Below are 25,628 nucleotides of genomic sequence, written 5' to 3'. Positions count from 1 at the left end.
TTGGAGGTGGCAAGACTGTGAAGACAGCAACGAGACCAGCAGTTGCCCAGGGTTGGGGAGAATGAATGGGTAGAACACCGAGAGATGCCTTCTGTCCACACCGAGGACATCCAGGGCAATGAAAATACTCATAAGGATGCTGCCATGGCGGACACAGGCTGTTACACAACACAACAATACACAACCGCAAGAGTGAACCCTAATCTACACCATAGACTCTGGTGATAAGGATGCACCAATGTGGTTGTTACCAGAAGGGGATGCTGATATGGGGGAAGGTTGTGTACATGCTGGGGAGGGGGGTAAATGGGAAATCTCTATACCTTCCCTCTTAATTTTGCTGTGAACCTAAAATTGCTCTAAAAAAATTAAAGTCTATTATTAAGGGAAAAAAAAAAGACAACTAAAGCTCTTACCTCGCCTTTGATCAGATCCCGATGTCGTTGGCAATACACTTTTTTATCATCCAGAAAGACACAGTTCTTGGCTCGGGAGCACATGAAATGATAGTTGCTGGTGCAAGATGTGAGACAGCAACCCACGGTGGCTCCTGGCTTCTGGCAGAATTCACATCTCTAAAAACCCAGAGAGAGCAGAGTTCCATTCAGACTTTTATGTGCTGTAAGACATGCACCTCTTCCTCTACAGAATCACCCCACTTTGGTTTCTTGCAGTTCATTTGTTAATTGGTAATCTGCTGAATTCCAGAGAAATGCTTGGAGCCCCAAAGCCTCCGGAATTTCCCATTATCCACAGGGCCCTGGAACTATCAAACTGAAGTATTACAAGTTGATCTAAAACTTGTACCAAACATTTTTTCCTTAAGCTGTACAATCTAGAAATGATGAAACTCTGAAGGTCAATGGTTAAAAATATCGCCTTGAGAGGAAGTTGTCACATCCAGAAACAACTCTGTTCTAGCTGAAATGGCGAGGTTCTCGAGTTATTAGACTCGACTGATGACACACCTGTCGCGATTCACGTCTCCCTCAGTTACCCCTGCATGACTGCTCTCCATACAACTCCCTTCCATTGCTCAGTCTGTGCCACTTTTTCGTTTGCTTGTGCTATCGCTTTCCCCTGCTTTGTAGTTCTCAAAATTCTCTTTCCTGCCTTTCCTGATTCCTCTCAGCTGCCACTCTCCACGCTCCCTCTTCAGGTACAGAACCACATGTGTTCACCCTGGGGAACCTCAGGGTGTGGACTACACCAAGACCTCTGAGACGGCACACTCCAAGTCCCTGAATAAGCAAACACTGTTCTCACACACATGAGTTAGCTCACAGATCACATAACACCTTGCTTTCTGTTTCTTGTGCAACCCTCCTCTGAGAGTCAGAAGGGCCATCTGCCTGTGAGTGGCGCTGACTCTGTGCCCAAGCACGGAGTGCGTCTCGCTCTCACACCAGCCCTGGGTGCTTACCAGCTGCTTGCCCCTGATCACAGCCATGTGCACATTCTTTAAGGATCCATCATCATCTTCAAACACTTCCGCCGACCACAGAGCACAATTGACGTGTGTCCACTCATTTTGGCCAATGTATAGCAAACGGCCAGCATCCTAGGCAATAAGGAAATTCTGTTTCTTGACAGAATTTAACACCAAAGGAGGTTTTCCTCAGTATTAGTTTACCTCAGTCAAAACAACTTCAGGGCACTCAGCTCTCGGCTCTCCACTGAGCCGCCCGCCGGGCCAGCCAGGTGGGTTCTCTCCATTTAACCATGAACCTTGCTTTCCCCAGTCCAAGTGACTGGGTGCTCTCTATCTGTCCCTTCTGTTCTGACATTTGCTCTATCCCCAGTAAAACCACATTACTTTGGGAAAAAAAGACCGCAAGAAAGCAACCATGATCTTTGATTTAGCAATACACATACAAAGCACAATTCATTTTTAACTTTAGTTTCCACTTCCATCTTTTCTTGATTACTTTTTCCATTAACTAGGAATATTTTATAAGTCTAGGCAATAAAAAATATGTGTTAAGTTCCTAAAAATGCATACTTGCTTCCTCAAAACTGTATTTCAAAGCTAACTCTGTCAGGTTCATTCAGAAACTTTAAAAAAAACATTGTGAGCTTACTATGTGCCAGGCACTAACCCAAAGCTTTACATGCATCATTTCATTTAATTTTCATACCATCCTGAAGTAGTATCTTCATTTCAAAGGTTAGACTGTGGGTCAGGGAGGTGAAGTTACTTGCCAAGGTCAATGAGTAGGCAGTAAAGCAGAGAAATGAATCCAGGCAGCCTGTCACAACTGTGGCTTCTAACCATTCTGCTATCCTCCATGAAACACAAGCTACCTAATACACGGCTTATTTTGCTGACTTTCACCAAATTTTTTAGAGGAACTTCCAGTAAAAATTGTTACATATCACTAGGTTAATTTCAGATATATCACTTAAAATTTTTTTTTCCTTATCATTTGAGAGACAGAGAAATACCTCTATCCACTGGTTCACTCCCCAAATGCTCACAATGGCCAGTGCTGGGAGTCAGGAATGCAATCAGGAACACAATTATTTGGGCCATTACCTGCTGCCTCTCAGGATCTGCATTAGCAGGAAGTTGGACCTGGGACTCAACCCCAGCTATTTTTTTAAACTTTTATTTAATAAATATAAATTTCAAAAGTACAACTTTTGGATTATAGCGGTTTTCCCCCCATAACCTCCCTCCCACCCACAAACCATCCCATCTTCTACTCCCTCTCCCATCCCATTCTTCATCAAGATTCACTTTTAAGTATCTTTAAATATAGAAGATCAACTTAGTATATACTGAGTAAACATTTCAACAGTTTGAACCCACACAGATACACGAAGTATAAAGCACTGTTTGAAGACTAGTTTTACTGTTAATTCGTATTGTACAACACATTAAGGACAGAGATCCTACATGGGAAGTAAGTGCACAGTGACTCCTGTTGTTGATTTAACAATTGACACTCTTATTTATGACATCAGTGATCACCCAAGGCTCTTGTCATGAGCTGCCAAGGCTATGGAAACCTCTTGAGTTCACAAACTCCGACCGGATTTAGACAAGGCCATAATCAAAGTGGAAGTTCTGTCCTCCCTTCAGAGAAAGGAACCTCCTTCTTTGATGCCCCCTTCTTTCCGCTGGGATCTCACTCACAGAGATCTTTCATTTAGGTGTTTGTTTTTTTTTTTTTGTTTTTTTTTTTTTGCCACAATGTCTGGCTTTCCATGCCTGAGAAACTCTCATGTTTCTGATGTGGGATGAGAACGTCTTACCTGCTAGGCTAAATACCTGCTCCCAACAGGTCACCTTTTAAATAAATTAAACCGCTTATAATAACCTTCAAGCGTCATTAACGAAGTGACAATTTGTTAAATAAACGGCCACCAGTCATCATGCAGAGACACAAAGGACAAAACAGTTCAGCTGAGACATCTGGTAACTGGGTCCTGTATCCCCAAGTACTTACATTAGCACTGTCATCACCATACATCAAACATAACGCACACTGTCTATTATCTTCTATGCCTGGGGGTGGGTTCAGCTCTGGACTATCTTCTCGACTCCTATCGGCACCTTGGAACCCAAAAGATATACAGTTAAAACTGGCAGTATTATGTCTCATTTCCAAGAGGAAATAGCCTATAGCCTATAAGACAAACTCTTGCAAAAAGTGCTCAAAGTTATCTCACCATCTATGTAACAATCCTCAGGGGTACTTATATCAAGTCTTTCTTAATATCCCCAGGGAAGCAAAAATAATGACTTCATTACATTTTAGGATGACCTGAAAATTTCTTTTCAATGTCTAAGTGTATTTTAGATCCACAAGGCCAGTCATTTGCATCTAGAGGAAAATGGAGAACGAGTCTTTCAGCTCGGTGCCTTACTCAGAGTCGGAGGTGTCGGAGGATGTAGCGGCGTCGGTGAGTCTGGCTCTCCAGGCCCTTTGGGTTTAGGAGCTGGAATGATTTTCTTCATTAAAGGAGGCTGCTCAGTGTGGCTGTTCTCCTCTCGCTCCTGCCACTGAGCATAATTATGGTCAAGTGAAGGTGGAAGCACTGCGTTTGGTAACATCCCACTGCTGGAAACAATCGATTCAACAAGTATTTATTGGACTCCTACAATATACCTAGAACTGCACAAAACAATCAAATTCTTGATGTCATCATTCTGGATCCCATGCACAGGCCATTCACAGAATGTAAGAACAAATCACAAAATTTGAAAACTGCTTAAGTACACAGGACTTTAATATTTAAAAAATATATAATCTCATATGAGTCTAGGTTAAACTTCCAGAAACAAAAAATAACTCTATTAAAACTCAAAAGAATTTACTGGGAGATAAATTAAAGGTTAAATATGGAGAATCAAGAGCAGGAGAAAGCATCATTTGAACTAAGTAAAATATAAAACAACTACAAAAAGGCTGCCACATAGCTACATCACAAGTCTTACACACTTGTTAAAACCAGGTTCTCTGAAACATAGCAAACAGATAAGGGGAAAAAAGGCAACAGCCTTCAGCAACACTACATGTTGTGTCTAAACTAGCACTGAAAAGGAGTTTCAATGGATTCATTTTTTATATTAAAATCTCTTAGGAAATCTCCATCTAGAATAGGAAACCTCTCATATTTCCAGTCAACAAGAAGGAAAAAATAATAATACTGAATTTACTTACTTGCTTGATACTTTATTTGGCTCCCAAAACCTGGACTTTTTGACACTGAACCAAGGGAAAACACGTTCCATTTGCTAAAAGAAAAACAAACAAACAAAAAAATAAAATGTCAACATGTGAACACTCATTTGGAAACCACATAGAAATCCACTCTGGCAACCTCATCAACTTCCTGCTAAAAAACTGGAGGAACAAATTAATCATGTGTTTGTTATACATAGGGCAAAGCAAAAGCAGAAGAGAACAAATCTGTTGCATTCAGAGGTTAACTATCCACAGGTAAGCATTAAAGACATGAGCTATTAATAGTATTCACCCGAATAAAGAAGGACTTGACCATGCTGTTGGCTTTTTTAATCTCTGGCTGCCCTCCATCTGAATTAATGGCTGCTTGAATGATCTTCACAATATCATCACTGAACTCCAACTATATAAAAAACAAAACATTAATTATTCATGAAACAGAATGCTCTCAAAACTACTTCCTCTTTCTTCCTCAATCATTCAGCACACAGATCTAATAGAAAACTTACACTCTATTTTAATACAGTATAATTTCTTTTTGGCTGAGGCCTTTGGGATTCAGTTCACAATTAACTTGTGGCAATCAAGAGATGCTAGGCTAACAAGGCAAGAATGCAAACAAATTAGCTGTATCATGGTAAGCTACCCAATTAGGCTCACAATTTTTTATTTGAATTAAAATGAATAAACAACTAAATAGCAACTATGGACCATGAGAGCATTAATATAGGAGCATTTCCTTTACATTCTCAAAATCATAAGATTAAAAGGCATCCATTTGCCTATGAATAATTATTCAGATCTGATTGCAGAAGGGGAAAACCAATTAACCCATAAGCAATTTTTCTGTACTTCCTCTTAATATAAAATAATTTTCAGAGAACTCAGATGAAATCTAAATAAAAGAACCACTTTAAGAAATTACCATATCATAACCCTTCTTCTGAAACACGGAGCTAACATAACACATATTTCTAGGTATCTGAAGGCACACGGCATTCCATGCAAATGATTTCTCAGCTGACTTCTACCCAACTTCATTCTCCAAAGATCCAAGGAAGCTAACTTGGTGCTCAAAACGCTGGCATACACTACGGGGACATACCACAGACATGTAGTTGCCCTGGTCCATTTTCCTCTTGACCCCTTCCAGATCTAAAGGCTGCTGCTCATCCTGCTTGCTGACCTCCGTGAGAACTGGTGGGTCAGGTCCTTCAGGGGAGCTGCGGGAAGGAATACTCTCCTCCGTCTCAGGATTTAAGTCCGGAGGCTTGGCAGCCTGTCGCCAGGAAAGATATGTTTCTTTTATCTAACACTGAAAATGAGGATTCCATGCAAATTCTATGAAAATTAATGTGAAGTATTCAATGCATAACACTCAAAGAGTATGAAAATAAACATTTGTCCAATAGAAAAGGAGAGTCCAACAAGTCTGTCCTCTAGTAGCTTGGCCAGGCTAACTTAGGAGTTCTGTTTGCTGACTTCCAAACCTGATGTGAGGGAATCGGCACTGTGTCCGGTTGCTTTTGAGTACAACAGAGATAGCAGCTAGTTTTCCTATTCAAAAAATGCAGCTCTGCGAAGATAAAACAGCAGCCTGGCTTTGGGATTAAGCTATCAAGCGGCCATTCCAACACCATACTTCATATTCCCCAGTGTGTACTTCAGGGGTGCACAGCTCACAACTTACAGACAGCAACCAGTGGTTTCAAGTTGGTTACTGTAATGGCCTCCTCACTATTGCGCTGGCTTCTAGGCTCAAGTCTTTCTGAACCTTCCCCTCCACTGAGATCAGAATAATTTTTTTGGGGGGGCCAAAAAAGGCAATTCGGACCATCTTATTCTCTGCACTGGCTCCCCTCACCTTCAGAACATAAAGTCCAAGTTTCTTGTAACAGCTGGGCCTTTAAAGACACTGGCCCTTCCTTTCTTAGCTTTCTTATTCCAAAGAAGGTCCCATTCTTGCCTGTAAATATTTTCCTAGTGGTTATGGCCAAAATGACTCTACGAAACTTAACGAAGAAGGACGCAAAATGAAACAAACGCTTCTCTCCCCAACCCCATCACCTGGTAAAAACACCCAGGGACAAGCTCTCAGGAAACAAGGTGCGCCGCGGCCTACCTGCCGATAGCGCAGCAAGTGACTGGTGGTCCGAGAGTTCAACAAGGCCGTCAGAACCTGCTTCAAAGAGAGCTGCAGCTCCTTCTCCAGGGCCAGCCGCCACTCTGCAGGGTGCCGCTCGGTACAGTTCACGCAAGTGTAGGCCACGCTTTCTGGCAGGTTGGATAGAATCTCATACATCTCATCTAAGAAAAGAAAAATCTACCATGAGGAGGGCCTCCAAGAAGGGGGGGTGGGGTGGGGTAGGAGAGGAGGTAACTACTCCATTCAATCACTATAAGAAGCTGCATGCTAAGAACCATATTAAGCTTCTAATATCCTGCAGGATATCACACATACTCATCTCCAAAAGGGACACTATTAAACACTAATGCAGGATTTGGCTATTGGAGAACTGATAGGTTACAGTACCAATTTAAATAAAAGGATGTATTCTGGATAAGTGAGCATGCACATAACTCAATGTCACTTATTCTACAGGCCAAGAAAACATTTGAAAAGACTTCCATCATTTTAGGTTTCTAGTGCTCTAGGGGCTATCAAAGCAGGAGTAGCAAGGGAGAAAGAAACTGTAATAAAAAGACTCCAACCTTCTGTACCTGAAAGATTCTCACATTTGGAATGGACCCAGCGATCACACTTGCCACATTGCATCATCTTACTCTCATAGTCATCGTCATCGTAGCACTTGTCACAGAGCGGGCAGAAGTTTCCTGGAAGCAAAGCAAAGCTTGCAGCAGCGCTTGGCTCACACACCAATGCTTTCCGAACCCCTGACTTCCGTGCATGCGCCAGTCTGATCCAGCATCTACACTCTCCTGGACTCATGAACGCCAGCACCAGTCTACTAAGGAGTGTTCACAGCGGTGCAGCCAAGTATAAAGATTGTGCCAAGCTCCTAGCATCCTCCCCGAAGAGATTCTGCTGGGCCACTAGTTCTCCTCTTCAGACCCACTTAGAAAAGGTCACGAAGCAGATTATAAACATAATGGGAAAAGGACGGAAGAGCGAACTCTATCTTTGAGAACATTCAAAAGAAATTTTTAAAAATCTTAAGATATGATTGTATCTTATGTCAATAAAATAGCGGTTTAATGTATTAGCTATCATCCTTTTTCTAGCATAACGTAAGAAGCTCGAGTAGCATGTGAAATCATTCCTGGAACAGCCAAATGTGTGTGTGCCACACTCCGCTTCTACTCGCCTACGGCATTTCTTTGCAGGGAGCCATACTAAAGAAGTTCCCTTAATTCTTCCCACAAGCTAATAAAAACAAATCTTTATTTCTATTTGCAAAGTTTTCTGTGCAAAGAAAAGGGCAGGGCAGGCACATAGTAAACGCGTTGAAACGGCGTTCTTGGACAGTGAGTGAGTCTTTCTCCTTCATTCTACTGCACTGCACAGTTCACCCTCGCAGTACCACGGCAACCTCTGTCAACCGATCCAAGTGGCTTTGGGGAATACCTTTAGCGAAGAGTTTGGCACAGTCGTGGCACAGTGAGAAATCATGAGACCACTGTGCGTCCCACCCTTTGCCTGGAGTTGTGGATCCACAGCTCTTGCAGCGCACACATTTGGTACAGATCTGGGAGAGGAGAAAAACTCAATAGGAATCTGCTTTTGGTATCTTCTCTTATTTTTAAAAAAGTCTCAACCACAATGCAGTTCTGGATTTGACTTCTTTAATGTGGTGAATTTTCCTCACAATGAGACAAAGTTGTTACTCTGACGTCAGAAAGCAAGGCTATCCCTATTGCCACATACACCAGCCCAGCCGTCTCAGGACCATTCTCTTCAAGTCAGCATAACCGGGCACTCACCCAAACTTTCTTTTTCTTGGTGGGTTTGGTGGGGTAGTTTGGTCCCAGGCACTCAGGGTGATAGCTGTTTCGGCACTTATTACACTCCAGCAGCTGCTGCAAGAAAATACAATGGCATACAGGTTGGCACCACTTCACCCTGCTCCACACCAGCTACTTTGTACGCATCTCATGTTTCTCTTCAAGAAAGAACAGCAACCCCTAAAGCAGTTCACATTTCCTGTTAGGCTGTGCAGCCCCAGTCAAAGCACAGAGCCTCCAAAGGCAAGGCACTCAGTGGGAAGTATTCTTACCACCCAGACCTGCAATTTTGTCTCATGTCATATTTTCTGCTTGTATAACCAAAATTAAAGCACAAAAGTAGGCAGCTGATTACACGCAAGTAGTGAAAAGAGACTAAGTCAATAGAGAAAAGAACAGAGATGCAAAACTCTACACTGCAGTCAGAAATGGAGATGGAGACTAACGCGCCAGGTGGCTGGTACCTTGGTAGCCTGATGCTGCCTCCCACAGACGTGACAGAACTTGCAGCGGCGACAACACCAATTTTCCAGCTGGTCCTCCAGAGGGCGCTCGTTCTCCTCTAAACAGAACTTGTGGAAGGGCTCACAACAGACTTGGCAATACACAAACTGAAGTGAAAAGATGGGAGTGGAGAAGGGCATCACATGATGTGTAGGAAGAACGATCAACTCTACCCTAGTTATACACCTTGTGTTTTAGGAGTTCGCAGGTACACATTTAATTCACTAGATATCCAGGAAGGCAGGCGTTTAGTGAGAGGTTAGGATGCCACTTGGAACACCTGCCTCTCCTATCAGAGTGCTTGGGTTGGTCTCCCAGTTCTGCTTCCAGTTCCAGGTTCTTGCTGATGTACATACGGGGAGGCAGGAGGTGATAGCTCAAATCCTTAGGTCCCAGTCACCCTATGGAGACCCATGTGGGAGGCCTGGATTAAGTCCTGGTTTCAGCCTGGTCAAAACCCAGCTATTGTGGGCATTTGGGGAGTGAAACAGAAGATGCAAATAAGGGAGAACTGTGAAAGTTTTCTACAATTTGCTAAACAATTCTAAGCTCTGATTTAAAAAAATTTTTTAAATTTATTTGCCTTTCACCTATTTGAAAGGGAGACAGATTGAGATTTTTTTCATCTTCTGGCTTACCCCCAAATACCTGTGATATCCAGGGCTGGGTCAGGCCAAAGCCAAGAGTCTGGAACTCAATCTGGGTCTCCCATGTGGATGTCAGAGACCCATACAGCTGCGTAATCACCTGCTGCCTCCCAGGGCAGCATTAGCAGGAGGCTGGAACTGGATGCAGGGCCGGTACTCAAACCCTGGCCTACGACAGGGGGTGTGGAGAGCCTAAGCAGTGTCTTAACTGCTGCACCAAATGTCAATCCCTGTAAGTGCTGGTTTTAAAAATATTTTCATGTTGATACAGGATTTTCAAAGACACAAGAAGACAACCCAGAGATTTCTTATGCCATAAAGATATCACTGGGACAACTGGCCAATCCTAAGAAAGCTCCATAAGGATTGGAAACGGAGGTGGGACTTGAACCCGGGTACTCTGATAAAGGATGCGAGCATCCCAAGTCACGGTTTAACCTGCTGCTTCACAATACTTGCCCCTAGATACCTTTTTGTAACCTGCTCTTTTCACTCAGATAATAATAATGTATCAAAATACTAGCATATCAACTTTAAGGCACTAAGAACATACTTGTGTGGTGAGTGTTTAGCCTAGTGTTGGGTGACTGGTTGGGATGCCCCTGTCCCATATCGGAATGCCTGGGATCAATGACTACTCCAGCTCCTGACTCCAGTTTCCTGCTGATGTGCAGACCCCAGGAGGCAATGATGACAGCTCAAGTGGCTGATTTCCTGACACTTGTGAGAGACCTGGCTTGTGTTCAGGGCTCCCGGCTTTGGCCTGGGCCAGCCCTGGACATTCAGGCATTTGGGGAGTGGGTCACTGGATGGGAGATCTGTCATCTCTTAAATAAACAAACATTTTAAAATGGAAAATAGTTGCTCAAAGAATAAATACCAAGTAGTAATTTGTAATTTTGCTAATGCATAATTTAAATCAACAAGTATGTGAGTCTCACTGATTAACAACATGATTTCAACCCAACCTTGGGTATTCTCCATATAAATAATAAGCTAAGGAAGTACTCAGGAATTTGAGAATTACAAAGGTCTTTGGATGCATTCCTCATGAATGGCAAATCGCTGCTTCCTATTTAAAATTGTGCTACCTTTTTTTTTCCTCATTGATAAGGTGGCCCATACTTCAAAAAATAGAAAAGATAAACAGAGAAAACAAAAGTCACTCATATTCTAATCACACTCTTCATATTTTACTGTGACTCCTTCCATGTTTTCTCTACATTACATTTTAAAACATGTATTTAAACAAAAAATGAGATTCTGTTTTATATATTATTTTGGCTTTATAAAATATTTTTAAATGTTTATTTATTTACTTTTATTTGAAAGATAGAATGATAGAGAAAGAAAGAGAGAGACAGAGATCACTCCCCAAACACCCCCGACAGCCAGAGTGGGGCCAGGCAGAAGACAGGAGCCCAGAACTCATTCAGGGTCTCCCACATGGATGGCAAGGACTCAAGTACTTGAACTATGATCTGCTGCCTTCCAGAGTGTGCGTGAGGACGAGGCGAAGGGGGCACCTGAACTCAGGGACTCAAAGGGATGTGAGCATCCCAAGGAGGGGCTTCACCTGCTGCTTCAACGCTTACCTCTACAGACTACTTTGCAACCTGCTTTTTCACTCAGTGCTTTATTACAGATATCGCTCCATGTTGATATCATGTATATTATATTTAGGACTTCATATTTGTCATTATAGTTATTTCTTGTATTATTTTAAGCAAGACCTCTTCTGATTGGACTTTTTTGTTGTTTCCTATTTTATATTATCATGAACAATATGGAAATAAACCTTTTTTAGATACAAATATATACCAATGTATCCAATAATATACTTAAATAAACACCTGGAGTGTCACTGGTGAGGTAGGGGTTATACGCATGTTAAAGGGAAGCACATATTTTCAAACCACCCCCTCAGAAAGAAAGATTGTAACTAATCGATATTTCAGCCAACAGAAAGTCCTCATTTCTGAATAATCCCTTTTATCATGATTTAATTTCTAGTTTTCTGTCAATTGCGGGCTTTATAGCCCCTGCCCCCACTGCTATGCTTTTATTTCTCATTCTGTGGATTATCTACTTCTGTCCTCTGCTTTTTAAAATTTTTTACTGCCAATCATTTCTTTCTTTCTCATTAATTGCCAAGAGCTCTTTACAGACCAGGGGCCATGCATGGCGTCTCTTATTGCAGACCACTCTCACTCCTCCTGTGACCAGACAGCTAACAGAAAAATCACGTCTTTAATAAAGACTGACCTTAAGAGGTAAAACTATTAAACCTTTCTTTTTTTAAAGGTGTATTTGACTTATTTGAAAGGTAGAGTTACAGACAGAAAGGGAGAGACAGAGAAAGAGAGAGATCTTCCATCTCCTGGTTCACTCCCCAAATGGCCACATTGGTTGGGACTGGGCCAGGCTGAAGCCAGGAGCCAGGAACTCCATCTGGGTCTCCCACATGGGTGCAGGGGCCCAAGCACTTGGGCTCCTCTGCTGCTTTCCCAGGCCATAGCAGGGAGCTGGATCGGAAGTGGAGCAGTCAGGACTCCCACAGCACTCATGTGGATGCCCATGTGTAGGTGGTGGCTTAACCTGCTGCACCTCAACACAGCCCCAGACTATCACCCTTTCCTCATGCAATAGCTTTGCTACTCAAATAAGCAGACTTCTTCCTGAAATCTCTAAAACATCAAAAACATTTCCTTAGCTGGTTTAAACGGGATAGTACCTGCTAAATACCAACAGAACATAATAATTTATTTCTTCCTCAACAAAGGAATCTATCACCAGCCCTCCTTGGGTACGAAGATGCAGGATGCCTTACCTCTACATGCCCACTACTGGCACAGAGAAAGCAAACCACCCTGGGTGTTATAGGAACAGAGGTCAGGATTCCCAAGCCTCCCATCTCCCACACGTTGTCTGCTTCACAATCCTCCTGCAGGGAGAGAGAAAGGTCACTCAGGCAAGTTTTAAAATGATACAACCTTGGATTGAAAATAAGGATGGAAAGTATAAAATTAGAGTAACACCAGAACGTCAAGAGGAGTATTCAATGAAACCAGAAATAACTGCTTCTAAAAATTTTAAACTCAGACACAAACTATGGAGAGATTCACAGACAGGTTCAATTCCTATTACATGTATTGCAGAGATACTGAGATTGAGTTTCCCGACATCCTGGTTTGATTGCTCCCATGTGAAAGAATAATTTCCTCAGATCGTGCACGCGGTGGCCGGCAGAGCTGCGGCTCCAGCCACTCACACTCACTGACTTCACAGCCCTGGCAGAGGCTCTCCTGGCCTGAACCCACCTGCTGCCATCACCCTCAGACACGACCCGGCTGGTGCTGACTTCTTCCTTCAACACCTTTGGTCACAGCATTTTCGTTATTTAAAGTCCATGTACAAAGGGTCTTCAAAAAGTTCATGGAAAGTTTATATTATGGAAAAACTATGGGAGGATTTCAAAGTGTATTTGTGGTAAAATGAGCTCATCTTTTGATTCCATTTTCCCTCGCACCGTGTGATTGATCACTGAACACATTTACCTTAAAATCCACCCTGATCCTGTGGACTCCATCTGCTGGGACTTTCTGCTTAGAACTAGTGCCATTGGACAGAGTGTTGAGGATGTTCAAAGTGCTGGCATTCTCCTGCTTACTGATGGGAGGCGGTTTTTCCTAAGGAGACATAAGACGGTTACAGAACAAAGCACAGCCGACAGGCCATCACATTTGCAATGTGTAATGCAAAGGACAAATCTCATTAATAGACCCGAAAACCTTGTTTCCAACGTAAGTGGCCCATAGAAACAGAACAGTCATCTTCAGAAGATCCTTACATCAGCTCTCTCCTTCTATCCATAACAAATAAAAATAGTGGACACAGGGAAAGGCAATTTTTACAAATACTGTGAAGTAAAACAAAACCCAACTATGCCAAGGGGCCTGCAGAACAAGCAGATTCCTAGGCTAGAACCTGTGGGGCAACAAGGGAAAGAGACCAAAAAAAGACAAGGGCTAAAGGCTAACCCTAAAGTTTATTCATTTCAAGAAATCCCACTGCTATCTACGTAGAAGAAGGAATGCAGTTTTGCTCAGTCACATCCATGTCAAGGATGGAATAGCACACGTGCCCAAGAGGTGGCAGAGAAACAAATCTGTCCTCACCTTTTCTTTTGGTTTCTGTTTCACAGGGATACTAGGGCGGGGAGCCACTTTTTTCTGCTTGCTTTGCTCTGGACCTAAAGAATTCAAAGCAGATTGCGGTCAGATGCTGGCAACAGCTACGTTATGAGTGACGAGCCTATGAGAGACACCCTGGATTTCAAAGGAAAAATGAAGACAATCTCTCCAATGTAACTGGTTCTAAAAAAAATCTTCCATTTCTTTATTATTATACAAAAGGCAGCTAATTTCTGGAGCCGAAGACTTAAGATCCCCCAGTTCTGGTTTCCAAACGCCATCCGAGCCATCAGCGCCTCTTTGCTAGCACTTGTGGCTCAGCCGCTCCTCCGTGTCTTCCTTGCTACTCACCTGATTCTGGTGGTGGAGGCTGCTTCTTCTTGGGCTCGCTTGGAGTGGTCTTGGGAACTTCTTTTCTCGGTGGTCCTGTGCTGGGTGGCTGAGGAGGGATGACGGGTGCTGGCTGGGAGACCTGTTTGCTGGACTTTCTGGAAGCTGGAGTGGTGCCTTGTTTGGATTCGGGCCCTGGCGCCGAGGCATTCCCTTCTTCACTCTTCTCCTCGACCGGCTTCCGTGGAGCGGGCTCACTGCTGCTTTTCTTTGGGGCAGGATCCTCTCTTGCTGGTGGGGTAGGCTTCTGACTAGAGTCCACCACGCTCTTCACAACACTGCTCTCTTTGCTCTCTTTCTTTTCACTGGTCTTGGACTTTTTCTCTTTCTTTTTCACAGCTAGGAGGAAAAAAACAAGGTCTTCTATTAGGGAGGACAATTTTTTTTTAATTTAAAATAGATTTTTGGGGGCCGGCGCTGTGGCACAGCGGGTTAACGCCTTGGCCTGAAGCGTCAGCATCCCATATGGGCAATGGTTTGGGTCCTGGCTGCTCCACTTCCTATCCAGCTCTCTGCTACGGCCTGGGAAAGCAGTAGAAGATGGCCCAAGCCCTTAGGCCCCTGCACCCACTTGGGAGACCCAGAAGAAAACTCCTGGCTCCTGGCTTCGGATCGGCGCAGCTCCAGCCGTTGTGGCCATCTGGGGAGTGAACCATCGGGTGGAATACCTCTCTCTCTCTCTGCCTCTCCTCTCTCTGTGTAACTCTGACTTTCAAATAAATAAATAAATATTTTAAAAAAATAAAATAGATGTTTGGGGCTGGCATTGTGGCGCAGTGAGGTAAGCTGCCACCTACAACAGTGACATCCTGTTTGGAGCACCAGGTCGAGTTGCAGCTACACCACTTCTGATCCAGCTTCTCGCTAACGCGCCTGGGAAGGCAGCGGATGATGGCTCCAGTACTTGGGGGACCCAGATGGAGTTCCTTGCTTCAGCCTGGCCCAATCCTGGCTACTGTGGCTATTTAGGGAGTGAACCAGCTGAAAGCACTCTGCCTTTCAAACAAATAAATAAATCTTTAAAAAGTAAAATAAAATAGATGCATAGAAATGTAACATAACCTTATTCTCAGTTCCCTGCAGTTAAAGCTGGCATTGAAAGGCTCAAAACAGTTAATGTTAAGTTGGTCAGAGGAAACACGCACACTTCTATTGCTCTGGGGAGTGGACCATAGACTATAATTCTTAAATACATTTTAATTACTACATAAATTTTAAAACATAACCCAAAATACAGGGAGTAGTCAAATGAACCCTTATGCACCCATCACCCAGCTTCAACCACCACAAACTCGCCGGAAACAGCAATACTTAAAAAACTAGTATTCTTCTTTACTATGTTTGTGACTATACTGCATTAACACAGGGAGCATTTGGAGTGAGACCCTTTTTAGCAACACTACCTTTAGCTTGCTTTTGAAGGTAGGCTTTGGAAGGCATCCATTGTAGATTCTGACATTTCCTCATCCTATGACAACAAAGAATAAGCCATGTAAGTTACATTTGCAAGAGAAGCAATTGAAACAAGTGGTCATTTGTCTGCAAGAATCAGTGAATTTTTTATTCAGGTTCATTTTGACAGCTGAAAAAGTCTGCTCATTACTCAGGTTAAATCTGAACCTTCAGATCCTGAAAGCAGCAATTTTACCCACCCTGAGGATCTAGAAGGAACAAATATCAAATTATTTTGAAATGGGACTCAAATTTCTTATAACCTAATACTGACTAGCACTGCACACAAAATGATCACTCAATAAATCTTGTGGTCCTTATAACATTTATAATCATAAAATAGACTACAATTAGCCAGTAAGGCATTTGTCTATCAATATAATGCTACAGGTAGGTGGGTCTCATGGCTCTGATACACGAATACTTCACCCCTTAATTTAAATTTAGTGAAACTCAAATTTAATTTGAAGTCTAAAATTTCACCACATCAACCCTTACATTTAATGCAATTTTAGCTTGCCATCACGTACCTATATGGGATAATAAGATTCTTGCTTAAGGCCCAGTCAAAACAAAGCACAGAACTACTTATCATCTCCTGGAAATTGTCTCCACTGAAGTAAATAATGCAGTACTTCTCCCAATTAAGCTTTTTATTAACGAGCATCATTTATTCATTCATTCATTCAGCAGATATCCATGGATAATATCTATTCCTTGTGCCAGCACTTTGCGAAATGCTCACCCACCAAAATTTCTGTTTCTGTAACTCTCCTGATCCATTTTATACAAATCTTTCCATGTGGCAGAAACTACACCCATAGCGGGTAAGTGTTTGAGGCAGTGGTTAAGACGCCACTTGGGACACCAACATCCCAAACTGGAGTGTCTAGTTCAAGTCCTGGCTCCACTTCTGATTCTAGTTTCCTACAAATGTGCACCTCGGGAGGCTGCAGATAAAGACCTGTGTACTTGGGTCACTGTCACCATATGGAAGACCCAGACTGAATTCCAGGCTCCTGGCTTTGGTTTGGCCCGGCCCCAGCTCTTGCAGACATTTGGGAAATGAACCAACAGATGGAAGATCTCTGTCTGTCTATATGTCTCTCTTTTCTCTCTTTTGCTCTCTCTGTATTTCAAATAAAAAAATTCATAAACTTTTTTTTTTTTTTTTTAAAAAAAGCATGTTTGGAGCCAGCACTATGGCATAGTGGGTAAAGCTGCCACCTTCAATGTGGGCATCCCATATGGGCACCAGTTTGAGTCCCAGCTGCTCCACTACTAATCCAGCTCCCTGCTAATGGCCTGGGAAAGCAGCAGAAGATGGCTCAAGTGCTTGGACCCCTGCCACCCAAGTGGAAGACCTGCAGGAAGCTCCTGGTTCCTGGCTTTGCGTCTGCCCAGCTCTGGCTATTGTGGCCATTTGAGGAGTGACCCAGCGGATAGAAGATCTCTCTCTCTGTCTCTCTGCCTTTCAAATAAATAAATCTTTAAAAAATCCTGCTCAAATACTGATTTAAAAAGGGGGAAATGTAGAGCAATAAAAAAATTTCATATCAAAAAATTCCATAAGCATGAAAATAGTCTAAGAAGTCAGAGAACATGGAGATTTACATAAGACAGGCTCAAATGACTCCTGAGTGCCATAAAGGCAGGAGTAAAGAAATGTTATGCCCACAATGGTCAAGTTTTAGGGAGAACTGCTCTAGAATGGCACTGACATGGTAGTCACTAGTCACCTGTGGCTATTTAAGTTAATTAAAATTAAACACAGGGCGTAGTTCCTTAGTTGCACTAACCATGTGCCACATGTGGCTAACGGCTGCCATACTAAACTGGGCATACATAGTGCATGTTCATGATCACAGAATGTTCAATTAGAAAGTGTTGCCCAAGAGCAATTCTTACTTCAGCACAACCCACATCCAGTCACATCATGGAATCCAACCCTACAGCTGATCGTGCAACTCAAAGGCGATCTGATATGACCACATTCAGCTTCCTGATGCATCTCTGCAACAAACCAGGGGTAAATAAGCAACCTCCAGGTTGAGAGGTCAACACCACTCACTTGCAGCACTGCTTCTTTATGTTACGGCCACCAAACTTGGGCTTGTCTAAGCAATTAGTGCAAACACCACAGTCCTCAGGCACCTGGCAGCCAGGACACTGCCCACACCGCCTCGATCGCCGTCCTTTCTTTACCGGAGGTTCCTGAGGTGCCTTGTTTCTGGTGACAGGCTTAATCGGTTTGATGGGGGGAGCAAGAGGTTCAGCATCTTCTGAGCCAGCAATCGATGACTTGTCTGTTAGGGAAAGGTGCCATTAGTTCTGAAGGAGCAGCTAATCCCTTCACATCACTAGATTCATTCAAACCTCATTTTAATTGGGACTCCAAAAATGGAATACATTATAATGAAAATATTTATATGTTGAATTCAGCATATGTTTCAAAGAACTATTTAAATGTTTAAAAATGCCTATAACCTCAGTCATGACGAAAGCTCAAATCCAAATTTGAAAACCAAACAGTATAAACCAAGTTCAAGAATATGAATTTAAAGCTTGTAAATCTCTCAATTCATCACGAGTAGCGACCTAGCATTTAAGAACTACATGGCAGGGGCCAGCGCTGTGGCAAAACAGGTTAAGCTTCCATCTGTAATGCTGGCATCCCATATGGATACTGGCTGGAGGCCTGGCTGCCCCACTTCTGATCCAGCTCCTTGCTAACGTGCCTGAGAAAGCAGTGTAGGATGGCCCAAGTGCTTGGGCCCCTGTTAACCCATGTGGAAGACCTGGAAGAAGCTCTAGGCTTCAGCCTGGCCCAGCCCTTGCCATTGCAACCATCTGGGGAGTGAACCAACAGATGGGTCACTGTCTCTCTAACTGTCTCTCCCCCTCTCTCTCTGTAACTCTGCCTTTCAAATAAATAAGATAAATCTTAAAAAAGAGAGAGAGAGAGAGAGAGAGATAAAGAAAAGAAAAAAGAAAAAGAACTACATGGCAGCCATGAAAATGTGCCTCACAGCAGTCCAACTCCAGGAAGTGCAACTGACCAAGGATCTTGCTGCTGTGCTCTGAAACCCAGCAATGCAGACAGGCCATTCTTACCACGGGCTGTTTTAGGGCAGCGAGTCAGTGCGGCAGGGACAGTAAGGTAGGCCGACCCCAGGAGACACAAGGCTCCTCCAATACACCTCATGGCAGTCTAAGGAAGGCTTCCCCCAACCTTCCTTCCTACTCCCCTTCACGGGAGTAACCAGACTCACACCACAGTCCCACAGCTCCCCAGTCTTTCCTGGCCATGTCCCCGTTTTCATTCTCAGGCACTTCCTCTAATAAAATCCTCAGGCATTTAATCCTCTCTCACCATGTTTTATGGAAGACCTGGACGAACCATGAAGTGCCTAGTTGGCACCTCCAGAATGATCAGCAAACAAACCAGAGGTCTGCTCAGACTCCAAGGCTGACCCCCGACTTACCATCATTCCCCATGGAAGACAAAATCTTCTCCCGTTCTTCCCAAGGTAAGGCACTCAGGGTGGGCATGTCGTCAGGAAACACAGCTCGTTTTCGGCCAAGGGCAACAGCAGCTCTTCTGCATACGTGTTTAATACGGGGACCTCGTACAGAGGTCTCTGATGAATCACTTTCTTGACCCTGCATACCAGGCAAGCCAAAAAGCAAACAATAACAACCACATATGTTAGAAATACGATTGAATGAAACCAAGGTGTGCTTGGTCAATTCTCATGATATAGAATCATAAGTCAGATCGATAACACAGAAGTCAATTACTTCTGTGTCTTAAAATTGGCAGCAAAAAAGCCCTCTAGTCAAAAAACAGAATCAACTAAACTTCTATTCTTAATTACACTACTTCTTTAAAATTCCCCTCAAAATTCAAGCTGCAGGGGCCTGTGTTGTGGCATAGCAGGTTAAGCTACTGTCTCCAACACCAGCATCCCATATAGGCATCGGTCAGAGTCCCAGCTGCCTACTTCTGATCCAGCTCCCTGCTAATGTGCCTGGGAAAGTAGTGAAGGACGGTCCAAGTACTTCGGCCCCTGCACCTACGTGGGAGGCCCGTGTGAAGCTACTGGCTCCTGGATTCGTCCTATCTCAGCCTTGGCAGTTGCGGCCACTTGGGGAGTGAATCAGCAGATGGAAGATTTGTCTGTCTGTCTCTCCCTCTCTCTGTAATGCTGCCTTTCAAGTAAATAAATGAATCTTTTTAAAAAATTCAAGGGGCCATTGTCATGGAGTAGTAGGTAAAGCCACTGCTTGAAATGCCAGCATCCCATATGGGCACAGGTTTGCATCCTGGCTGCTGTCCAATCCAGCTCCTTGCTAATGCACCTGGGAAAGCAGTGGATGATAGCCCGAGTATGTGGGCCCCTGCCACCCACGCGGGAGACCTGGAAGAAGCTCCTGACTCCTGGCTTCGGCTTGGCCCAGCACCAGCCATTGCAGCCATCTGGGGAGTAAACCAGGGGATGGAAGATCTCTGTCTGTTTCTCTCTCTCTCTGTAACTCTCCGGCATCATTGTAACAAACTCAATTTTATAGCTTTTCTGTTCTGCTTAAGGTTAAGTGCTTCTCATCTGTATTCTTCAAACAACTAGCATCGGTTGCTCTCTGATCACTCACTACTCAGAGGAGGAAGAGAATGCTCCCCTCCAGTTTTCTGTTTCACCAGGGATAGAAAAACGATTTGACTATAAAAATGTATCTTCAAAATGAAGTTGGATTCCACTACTCCAAAGCCATGAGGTTCAAACTACTTGGCATTCTCTGTAAGTAAGGTCCCAGTGCACCTTTTGGCCTTGGTTCACCACTCTCATGTGGGTCAGTCCAGCTATCTACTGTTCCTCACATACGCTCATGCTTTCCCAGCTCCAGCCACACCTGTCCCTTTACTCACATGTATCCACTAAAACCCTAGCGGTCCTTGAGGGCTCACTGCTAATAGCACCACCTCACCAGGCTTCTCCTGATTCCCATAACTGAGTGTAACTGAAACGCTTAGCCTAAAACTTGCTCATCGAAGGAGTCTGATAAGCTGTTGATTTTAACAGGCAAGTTGGAAGAGAGTACCTGTGCTTTGGGCTGGTCAGTTTGCTTAAGACTCTTACTCTTCTCGATCTTGCAGAGCTGGGCTTTGGCCTTTTTTAGCAGGCTGGCAACCCTCTTGTCAGTCATTGGAAGCTTGTCTGCCTGAGCCAACATGGAGCCTATGGAGGAAGTGGAATGTTTAACAGTGCTAGAGGAAGGAGTGGAAAGGCAGAGGGTTTTCTCCTTCTCCAGGGATGGGGCAGTTGGGCCGAGGTCCAAGTTGTTTTTTTCCAGATTTCCTCTCCCTTTCTTTATAAGTATTTTGGTTTTGACAGCTGTTGTATCCCCAAGAGTCACAGCAGCAATATCAGTCCCAGAATCGAGTGATGAAGACTTCTTCCGCCCTGTGGCCTTTTTGGCAGAAGAGGAGGTGCCAACATCTTCACCAGCAGCCTTCTCTTTGGAAACCCTGCCCACTGCATACAAAGCAGAGCTACTCTGAATCTCGGACCCCTTCTTCCTCTTCTCTTTCCTTGACTCCCGCTTATTCTCTTTTTCTCTCTCCCGGTCTCTCTCTCTACTCTTGTCCTTCTCCACGCTCTTGTCAGCATCTCGATCTTTGGACAGCTCCTCGGGGGCCTTGTCTTTATTCCTCCCTCTTTCAGTCTGAGAGCCTGGGGTGAACCAAGGGAAGAGAGGAGTGGGACTACTTGACGAGAATGGCTCTGCTGGAGCACTAGTCTGCTTCCTTGGTCTCTGGTTTTTCTCTGCAGATTCCCCAGACTGAGTCAGGGAATGAGAAGGAAAAGTAAAAGTCGGGTTTAAGGCACTAGTGGCAAGAGGACTAACAGAAATGCTCAACGAGGAAGAGACAGAAGATGGGGGAGTGAGAGGTGACAGCTCAGAAGTGCTAAGCCTTCCACTTCTTGTCCTCATGGAGTGAGAAGGAGATCTTGGTTCAGATCGAATAGGACTAAACACTTTTCTTTTCCTTTTTCTATTAGATACTCCTGAAGAAGATGTTCCAGCAGAAGTTCGATTACTAGGCAAGGTTACAGACTCAAATATTCTAGAGTGAGCCTCGCTTGGAGTAAATCTTGGAGCTCTCAGAAGAGGGCTCCTTTTGTGCATATCAAACCTTGTTCCGGAATGGAGTGGCGAAAACAGTCGGGCTGAGGCAGCAGTACCAGATGCAGAAAAACCAGACGCGAAGCCGACATCCTCGGGAGTGAGTGGAGGGGGTCGGAAGTTATCAAATATTGGTTTGCGGATAAGCCCTTCTTTGGCATACTTTGCTGAGGAAAAGTACTGCGGCTCTGACCTAGAATGCTTCAAAGAAGTCCACCTAAATGTTGGTTCTCGCAAAATAGATTTTCGCTTCCCTTGCATGGGCGCAGCAGAAGCAGGCAAAAACGGTGAGGCTAAGGGGATTGTTGGAGGCATGAGCCACGGTGTGTGGTCAGAGATGCTGGGGGCCGGCTGCAGTGGCGGGGGTGGAGTAAGCAGCGGGGGAGGGGGCGAGGAGGAGGTCTGCTGCTGGGGGGCACTTTGTAGAGTTGACAGCTTTTTAGTGGCTCTAGATCCGAAGCTCCTCTCCGAGACCGAATACCTTCGGCTCCTCCTGTCGTTGCTCTCGGTTTCTGGGGACTGGGAAATGGGCAGTGGAGTATGGACTTCAGGGGTCTCACTCCGCTCTTCGGGAAGACCCTGGATCTCCTCAGAGGCCTGAGAATCCGTGGAGGTATCGACGCTGGGGCTGCTGGATCGGGAGGAGTCTGAAGACACCTGAGAGGAGTGCTGAGAAGCTGCGCTGGATTTCTCAGAAGATCCACAGGACGTGGCGCTGAACCTGCTGTTGGGTGTAGACTCCAGTCGGGCGATTTTAATTGGAGGGTCGTAATCCTCATCCTCGATGAACCGCCGAGGCGTTTTGATGATGCGTGAGGAGATGGCGCTGACGACTGGCATGATGAACTGCCGAATGTTCTTGACCTGCGTCTTCACCTTTCTTCCTTGCAGCTGAGCTGCTTCTTTTTCAATTTTCTTTTGAGCCCCTTTTTTTGCCCTCTGCAGGAGTTGCTTAGCAATTGTTGCATCTGTCCTTTTGGAAGAAGGAATAATCCTGACTGGCTTAATCCTTCGAGGGCTCTGCCTGACCACCGCCTTGTCCTCTCTGGCGAGCGGAGGTGTTCCTTCTTTGTCTTTGCGGACCTTCTGGGGCTTTTCCAGTTCAGAATTAATGAGGAGACCCGAAGGGGTCTTTATCCTTTCTGTTGACGGGGGCCTTCCTCGCCGCCGGACAATTTGGACCCCCTTCCTTCCTATTTGAAGCTTCCCTGTCTTAAACTTAGACTTGAGAGGAGAGAGTTTACCTGCTCTTAATTTTTTTATCTTTGTGGCTTGCTGAAATGTGGCAGAAGGCGTCCGTTTGATTGTTTTCAGGCTCTCTTCTTTGCTTTCCTTTGGTAACTCTGCAATGTCCTTTCCGTGTGTTATTTTGATTTTTACTCCAGTGAAAGTGGGAGGTCTTCCTCGCTTCTTTTCTATGCTTTTGGAATCTTTCTTCTTGATCTTATCTCCAGATTTGGTCTCTGGTTTATTGAGAGGGGAAAACACAGATGAGTCTGAGAGGATAGCTGAATTTCGGTCAGAGCCACTTCTAGGTCTCCCGCGAGGTTTTCGAGGACTAGTTTTAACTGCGTATAGAAATTAAACAATGAAGAGCATATATTTAGCCGTGCAGTGCAGGTCTTAACTAAGCTGAATATCATTTAGTACAGGCCATTTTGTACTGAACTCAACTTGGGTCTATTGAGCCAATCAAATACCTTAATTGTGCTTAGTTTCTTTTCACCAAAAAAAGCTGCCTCAAAGAAGTAAAAAAAAAAAATTTCACCTGAAAGAACATTTAATTATTTTTTGATGCAAACATCAAGATAATAATGAGAGGTTTTCAACTGAACAATTAATCTATAAAACTGATTTTCCTACAACTTTAGGAGAGCAAGAAATATTTTTCCCTAAATTTAAAAGAATTGTAAGGAAAAAAGAAATTTGTAACACCTCTCCATGTCCTAGCCACTAAGCCCAACATTAAAGAACACGTTTCAAAGAAGTCACACCATGTTTTCAATTCAGAATTTTGGTTTCAAATGAATTTGAAGAAGGTGTTCGTCAATCAACAATGCACTTTCATAGGAAAAAGCCCCTGGGTACTCAGAGTCCTATATTTGCTGTCTATTTTGCCAAGGTAAACCAATAAAGTTTTACTGAATAAAAAACATTCACTCATGAGATGTCAGAATAAGGTCTGAACTCTGAGGCATTTGAAAACAAACCAGTGAAGAGACATAAGGAGGTGTCTATTAATCTACTCTCCTATTTGGAGTTCTTTAACTAGTTAGTCACAAGTTACAAAAAGATTTAACCTTAAATAACGTCAACAGCAAACCAACAACTTATTAAATCAGATTTCTTTCATTCTGAATAAAAGGAATTTGCTGATTCATAAATTAGCTCAATTTGCTACTTACCAAGGGATATGAGAAAGAGAATATCTCTAATACTTACATAAACCTGTATTCTTAAAAATGTATTAAGAGTTGCCAATTTTATCATATCTCCTCTTCCTTCTTGACTTTGCATGTTTTATATGACAACATTCTTCTAAGTCTAAAACCTCCCATAATAGGCACCAAAAGAGATTTATGCCATTATAATGAACACTTTCACTATAGAACCACTTTCTAACAGAACAGAAATCAACAAAGGTCTTACTGTTGAGTTTTCTAAATATAAATGCATTCCTCACAAATTAACTTATGAGATTTCCCTTAAGTTAAGGATTCACAAGTCCATTCTCAATATACAAGCATGTTAACCAAAACAAAGATAATGGATTAACAGACATGAGAGAAACTGTTTCATTTCCTAAATAATGAGTCATATCCAGATAGCTTTTTAGAAAACAAGACAACATTCAAGGTAGACTGACAGCCAAGAGAAAAGAGGAAACCATCATGAAAGAGTTGTGGATTAACAAAATAAAACTCCTGCCCAGAAGTACATAAGATTCTATATAAATGTGGTAGACTTGAACCTGACCACTCAGAAAGCTTTATCAATTCTGAAACTCTCGTCTATCTTACTTTCCAAAGAAGCTTTACATAGATAAGTAGAAAAATAGAAACAGCTCAGCAGAGAGTACTGTCCGCTCTGCTGCTGACTTCCCTAATCCACAGCACATCCAAAGGACTCACCAACTGGTTATAAATAGTTGTTCATCATGTACTTTCTAGGCCTACTCTGTCAACTGTAAATGAAGGACTAGGCCAGATGATGCCACAAATCCCTTTCCTAATATGAATTTTTAACATTTCATCACATCTTAAAGAGAATATTGCTCCTGGGGCTGGCGTTGTGGTATAGCATGTGAAGCTACTTCCTACGGCACCAGCATCCCACATGGGTGCTGATTTGCTTCCTAGCTTCTCCACTTGTGATCCAGCTTCCTGTTAATGACCTGAGAAAAGCAGCAGGATATGGCCCAAGTGCTTGGACCTCTACCATCCATGTGGGACATGCGGATAAAGCTCCTGGCTTTGGCCTGGCCTAATCTTGGCTGTTGCATCCACCTGGGGAGTGAACCAGCGGATGTAAGATCTCTCTCTCTCTCTCTCTCACTCACTCTCTCTCTCTGTAACTCTGACTTTCAAATACATAATTTT

General features: G+C 43.6%; 1 protein-coding gene across 11 annotated transcripts in view; it reads right to left on the bottom strand.

Annotated features, from left to right (window-relative positions):
* KMT2A (lysine methyltransferase 2A) overlaps positions 1 to 25,628 on the bottom strand; it is an 88,340-nt gene that overhangs the window by 24,675 nt on the left and 38,037 nt on the right. For 4 of the 11 annotated variants that reach the window (XM_070078958.1, XM_070078952.1, XM_070078980.1 and 1 more), the window contains 20 exons: positions 20,944 to 23,597; positions 19,329 to 19,506; positions 17,915 to 18,149; positions 15,795 to 15,859; positions 14,353 to 14,730; positions 13,987 to 14,060; positions 13,366 to 13,497; positions 12,639 to 12,752; positions 9,122 to 9,268; positions 8,637 to 8,732; positions 8,281 to 8,401; positions 7,407 to 7,529; positions 6,817 to 7,001; positions 5,800 to 5,973; positions 4,987 to 5,097; positions 4,671 to 4,744; positions 3,874 to 4,067; positions 3,453 to 3,559; positions 1,424 to 1,561; positions 417 to 575 (listed from right to left, as the gene is read on the bottom strand). In XM_070078958.1, the coding sequence (XP_069935059.1) occupies positions 417 to 575; positions 1,424 to 1,561; positions 3,453 to 3,559; positions 3,874 to 4,067; positions 4,671 to 4,744; positions 4,987 to 5,097; positions 5,800 to 5,973; positions 6,817 to 7,001; positions 7,407 to 7,529; positions 8,281 to 8,401; positions 8,637 to 8,732; positions 9,122 to 9,268; positions 12,639 to 12,752; positions 13,366 to 13,497; positions 13,987 to 14,060; positions 14,353 to 14,730; positions 15,795 to 15,859; positions 17,915 to 18,149; positions 19,329 to 19,506; positions 20,944 to 23,597 (5,459 nt within the window). The remainder of the gene's footprint in view (positions 1 to 416; positions 576 to 1,423; positions 1,562 to 3,452; positions 3,560 to 3,873; positions 4,068 to 4,670; positions 4,745 to 4,986; positions 5,098 to 5,799; positions 5,974 to 6,816; positions 7,002 to 7,406; positions 7,530 to 8,280; positions 8,402 to 8,636; positions 8,733 to 9,121; positions 9,269 to 12,638; positions 12,753 to 13,365; positions 13,498 to 13,986; positions 14,061 to 14,352; positions 14,731 to 15,794; positions 15,860 to 17,914; positions 18,150 to 19,328; positions 19,507 to 20,943; positions 23,598 to 25,628) is intronic. The other 7 variants (XM_070078998.1, XM_070079002.1, XM_070078968.1 and 4 more) reach the window with 5 other exon arrangements.

Source organism: Oryctolagus cuniculus, chromosome 1, assembly GCF_964237555.1.
Source record: "Oryctolagus cuniculus chromosome 1, mOryCun1.1, whole genome shotgun sequence".
Taxonomy (NCBI): Eukaryota; Metazoa; Chordata; class Mammalia; order Lagomorpha; family Leporidae; genus Oryctolagus; species Oryctolagus cuniculus.
Note: the sequence above shows the minus strand (reverse complement) of the source record. Positions and strands in the feature narration are given on the sequence as shown.